The sequence below is a fragment of the Salvelinus alpinus genome, chromosome 20 (genome assembly GCF_045679555.1).
Source record: "Salvelinus alpinus chromosome 20, SLU_Salpinus.1, whole genome shotgun sequence".
Classification (NCBI taxonomy): Eukaryota; Metazoa; Chordata; class Actinopteri; order Salmoniformes; family Salmonidae; genus Salvelinus; species Salvelinus alpinus.
In genome coordinates, this window is record NC_092105.1 from 5,149,383 (window position 1) to 5,155,038 (window position 5,656).

A 5,656-nucleotide genomic window follows, 5' to 3' on the forward strand; every position below is an offset into this window, starting at 1 on the left:
CCGGAGTGCCAAATCTAGGACCAAAAGGCTCCTTAACAGCTTCCAGCTCCATAAGACTGCTGAACAACTAATCAAACAGCCACCCGGGCTATTTACGGGAATCTGTTTATCATCAGGTCAGACTAGACAGTAGTCAGATGGAATCTGTCATCAGAGGCCCAGAGCCAGAGAATATGTGGTGACTCAGTAGTCTGGGCCTCCTGATCTACCCTAAACTCCATCACGGGATAATGTCTTCACTACCATGTCCTGTTTTTGCCCACTGCCCTGCTACCTGACCAGGCATGCTGGCTTAATCAGGTGTTGCCATGGGAACCATCATGGCTGCCCACACACACACACACACACACACACACACACACACACACACACACACACACACACACACACACACACACACACACACACACACACACACACACACACACACACACACACACACACACACACACACACACACACACACACACACACACACACACACACACACACACAAGGCCCAATATGTGTGAGCTCACCAGGTGGATCCTGTGGTCAGGTCATGAGGTAGTGGGTGACCTCCAGCTCTAACACAAAAACATGAAACCTCCTGAAATCTCCACTGAAACAGTAGTTGGTAAGGTTTCCACCAGTAAAAATGGACCTCAGTCGTGAACACATTGTGAGAACGGCAACATGGTAGAGTGTAAAGGGTAAATATCTGCGTGGAATAGGTGTAATCTATTTGTGTTCTGTGATAGAGATACGTAGGGTAACTAACGGTAACCAGAATGTCATCTTCCTAAGAGAGCCACAATACTAATATCCTCCCCCCTCCTCCTCCCCCCCGACATCCCCACACAGCACACCCCCTCTCCTCTCCTTCCCTCCGCCTTCCCGCCTCCCCCCTACACCCCCACACAGTACACCCCCTCCCCTCTCCTTCCCTTCCTTCCCTCCTCCCCCCGCCTTCCCGCCTCCCCCCTACACCCCCACATGGTACACCCCCTCTCTGGCCAGACTCCACCCTGCTACGGGAAACTAGACCCTATGACAGCTGAGAGAGAGAGAGAGAGAGAGAGAGAGAGAGAGAGAGAGAGAGAGAGAGAGAGAGAGAGAGAGAGAGAGAGAGAGAGAGAGAGAGAGAGAGAGAGAGAGAGAGAGAGAGGGAGAGAGAGACATGAGAAGAGAGAGAGAGAGAGAGAGAGAGAGAGAGAGAGAGAGAGAGAGAGAGAGAGAGAGAGAGAGAGAGAGAGAGAGAGAGAGAGAGAGAGTGGGGTGATTGAGGGAGTTGGAGGCAGGGGGCTTGGAGTTATGGAGTGGGCGTTGTATGTCTACAAATAGCAGATCTCCTGTCCAACAGCCCCTCATTCAGTCATCCACCTCCAATAAGCAACTCAGTTCCTCCAGCCAGACCCTCGGACAACGTCCACCATGAGCAAGTCCTTCTCCTCCCAGTCCGCCCAGTCAGCCTCTTCCTACCGCCGGACCTTCGGCTCTGGTATTGGATCCAGCCCAGGCATGTCCTCCATGTTCTCCCACAGCGGGCGCGGCTCCTCCGGCTCCTCCGGCTCGGCCCAGATGTCCTCCAGAGTGTACGAGATGACCAAGACCTCAGCCCGCCCCAGCTACTCCTCCGGCAGCATTCGTTCCTCCTCCGGCGGCGCGATGCGCTCATACGCCGGGATGGGCGAGAAGCTGGACTTCAACTTGGCTGACGCCACGAACCGCGACTTCCTGGACACCAGGACCAATGAGAAGGCAGAGCTGCAGCACCTGAACGACCGGTTCGCCAGCTACATCGAGAAGGTCCGTTTCCTGGAGCAGCAGAACGCTACTCTGGTGGTGGAGATCGAGAGGATGAGGGGTCACGAGCCGACCCGCGTGGCCGAGATGTACGAAGAGGAGATGAGAGAGCTGAGGCGTCAGGTGGACGGCATGTCCAATGACAGAGCCCGCATGGAAGTGGAGAGAGACAACCTGGCTGACGACCTGCAGAAACTCAAACTCAGGTGAGAGGTTAGGGGTCAGGGGTCAGACGGACTGCATGAGAGGTCAGAGGTTATACAGTAACACCATGTCAGTAAACACCGAAGACGAGAAGCTCGTCGTATTCAGGAGCCACTATTGGAGGACGTAAATTTGAGTAAGTAATTTGAGGAAGTAGATTTGAGTCAAACCACATGAAGTAGAAGTCTGTAAAAACATAAAGAGAATCACTGAAACTAGCTCTGTAATACACTCTTTAAAGTTATTAGCTTTGGGAATTGTGGACTGTTGGATTATGGGTCCCTAAGATATAAATACTGTGATATGTTGGACGTCTGTTGTTGGTCTGGAATTGCTTGACATTTAGCAAAACATGGTGGAAGAGGGGATTGCTGGTGTGCTTCAGAGTGAAAACATGGTGGAAGAGGGGATGGCTGGTGTGCTTCAGAGTTTTTAAACATGGTGGAAGAGGGGATTGCTGGTGTGCTTCAGAGTGAAAACATGGTGGAAGAGGGGATGGCTGGTGTGCTTCAGAGTTTTTAAACATGGTGGAAGAGGGGATTGCTGGTGTGCTTCAGAGTTTTTAAACATGGTGGAAGAGGGGATTGCTGGTGTGCTTCAGAGTTTTTAAACATGGTGGAAGAGGGGATTGCTGGTGTGCTTCAGAGTTTTTAAACATGGTGGAAGAGGGGATTGCTGGTGTGCTTCAGAGTTTTTAAACATGGTGGAAGAGGGCATTGCTGGTGTGCTTCAGAGTTTTTAAACATGGTGGAAGAGGGGATTGCTGGTGTGCTTCAGAGTTTTTAAACATGGTGGAAGAGGGGATTGCTGGTGTGCTTCTGAGTGAATAAACATGGTGGAAGAGGGGATTGCTGGTGTGCTTCAGAGTGAAAACATGGTGGAAGATGGGATTGCTGGTGTGCTTCAGAGTGAAAACATGCTGGAAGATGGGATTGCTGGTGTGCTTCAGAGTGAAAACCTTTCTTTAGAATGCAGCCACAGGTTGAATGGAGCGTGATACTGTACGAGCGGCGACATGGTATCCGCCATCTTAGAGTGAGTAGGAAACGACAGCCATGTCATGTCAGTGACGCTCAGTGACAGCGTCAGTTGTTGTATAACAGGACAGTAGGACAGCAGTAGTCTCCGTATCTCCCCTGTAAGATTCCTGGCAGTAAGGCTGTCGGTCAATGACACCTACAGTATATCATTTAGGCCCGTACTGTGCAAGGTACAGATGCCACACTTGAATGTTATAGTTAACCTATTATCAACAAAAGACACAAAAAAAACTTCTCACAAAAAATAGTAAAATAGTCACCTGGCTATAAGTCACTTGTCTATAAGTCACCTGGCTATAAGTCACTTGTCAATAAGTCACTTGGCTGTAAGTCACCTGAATATAAATCACCTGGCTATAAGTCACCTGGCTATAAGTCACCTAGCTATAAGTCACTTGTTATATCTCATGATAACATATTTTAACAGACCACACTGTCGTACCTTTCGGCTTGTGCCTCCAACAGTGTATTTTCTATACACGTCCCACAGCCCGTGGGGAGACATGCCATGTTGTGGTGATACATTTTAGTCCATGCAACGTTTGCAGAGCTGTTAAAATCGACGTTTCTATTTAAAGCTATCGGATCAGCAGTGTGAAATCATCTCTGGCATTTTTCTCTATTGGATTGTCTCTCTGTTACCGTAACAGCCGGTAGGGTCTATCTCCTTCCTTCAAGGCCTCTGTGGGGGGTGAGGTGGGGGGGGGGGGGGGGTGCATGAAAGGATGCCGTGAAGAAGGAGGAATGAAGGGGGGGGTGAGGCAAAATACTGTGGAAGTGTAAGGAAAGGTTGAGAAGGTTGGGGGTGGAATACGCAGCTGCTGTGTGACACTGACCTCAGATCAACTCAGGGTTGGTGTTCAGAAAGTGTCTCAGAATAGGACTTCTGATCTAGGATCAGTTTAGCACCCCCTACTCTGAGACAGTCTCTTAGATCAGGTCTGTTCTGTACCCTGGTTTACCAGGCCTGATAGAGACTGATCTTAGATCAGGTCTGTTCTGTACCCTGGTTTACCAGGCCTGATAGAGACTGATCTTAGATCAGGTCTGTTCTGTACCCTGGTTTACCAGGCCTGTTAGAGACTGATCTTAGATCAGGTCTGTTCTGTACCCTGGTTTACCAGGCCTGTTAGAGACTGATCTTAGATCAGGTCTGTTCTGTACCCTGGTTTACCAGCCCTGTTAGAGACTGATCTTAGATCAGGTATGTTCTGTACCCTGGTTTACCAGGCCTGTTAGAGACTGGTCTTAGATCAGGTCTGTTCTGTACCCTGGTTTACCAGGCCTGTTAGAGACTGATCTTAGATCAGGTACTAGAAAAACACTCTGCAATTCTGTTCCACAAACTCCCCCTTGGCTGTGCGTGACCTCTGAAGAGGTATTATCGCCGATGGTAAAATCAGACACATTGCGCGTGTAGCCGTCAATCGTTTCCTCTGTGATACTGCTTAAAAACAGCCTGAACTGCCAGCCATTACACACACTAGACAAGACTCTATGCCTGTTGTCACAGAGAGAGAGACTGTTGAAGGGTCCAGACTCTATGCCTGTTGTCACAGAGAGAGAGACTGTGGAAGGGTCCAGACTCTATTCCTGTTGTCACAGAGAGAGAGACTGTTGAAGGGTCCAGACTCTATGCCTGTTGTCACAGAGAGAGAGACTGTGGAAGGTTCCAGACTCTATTCCTGTTGTCACAGAGAGAGAGACTGTGCTTTAAAGATGAAGTAACAACTGCACATCATTAACTCTTCCCTGAGAGTCTTTGTCTGCTTTCAAAATAGAGTTCCTTCCCAGCCTATATCTGCTGTGGTGTGTGATCAGTGTAAAGTCTGCTGTTCCAACAGTGTAAAGTCTGCTGTTCCAACAGTGTAAAGTCTGCTGTTCCAACAGTGTAAAGTCTGCTGTTCCAACAGTGTAAAGTCTGCTGTTCCAACTGTATAAAGTCTGCTGTTCCAACAGTATAAAGTCTGCTGTTCCAACAGTGTAGTCTGCTGTTCCAACAGTGTAAAGTCTGCTGTTCCAACAGCGTAAAGTCTGCTGTTCCAACAGTGTAAAGTCTGCTGTTCCAACAGTGTAAAGTCTGCTGTTCCAACAGTGTAAAGTCTGCTGTTTCAACAGTGTAAAGTCTGCTGTTCCAACAGTATAAAGTCTGCTGTTCCAACAGTATAAAGCCTGCTGTTCCAACAGTGTAGTCTGCTGTTCCAACAGTGTAGAGTCTGCTGGTCCAACAGTGTAAAGTCTGCTGTTACAACAGTGTAAAGTCTGCTGTTCCAACAGTGTAAAGTCTGCTGTTCCAACAGTATAAAGTCTGCTGTTTCAACAGTATAAAGTCTGCTGTTTCAACAGTATAAAGTCTGCTGTTCCAACAGTGTAAAGTCTGCTGTTCCAACAGTGTAGTCTGCTGTTCCAACAGTGTAAAGTCTGCTGTTCCAACAGTGTAGTCTGCTGTTCCAACAGTGTAAAGTCTGCTGTTCCAACAGTATTAAGTCTGCTTTTCCAACAGTGTAGTCTGCTGTTCCAACAGTGTAAAGTCTGCTGTTCCAACAGTGTAGTCTGCTGTTCCAACAGTGTAAAGTCTGCTGTTCCAACAGTATAAAGTCTGCTGTTCCAACAGTGTAGTCTGCTGT

General features: G+C 48.5%; 1 protein-coding gene across 2 annotated transcripts in view; it reads left to right on the top strand.

Annotated features, from left to right (window-relative positions):
* The first annotated feature begins 1,340 nt into the window (after positions 1-1,340).
* Positions 1,341-5,656, top strand: part of LOC139546224 (desmin-like) — a 28,581-nt gene continuing 24,265 nt past the window's right edge. Inside the window, exon 1 of one of the 2 annotated variants that reach the window (XM_071354352.1) lies at positions 1,341-1,991. In XM_071354352.1, coding sequence (XP_071210453.1) covers positions 1,414-1,991 — 578 coding nt within the window. In that variant the 5' untranslated portion in view covers positions 1,341-1,413. The remainder of the gene's footprint in view (positions 1,992-5,656) is intronic. The other variant, XM_071354353.1, reaches the window with a different exon arrangement.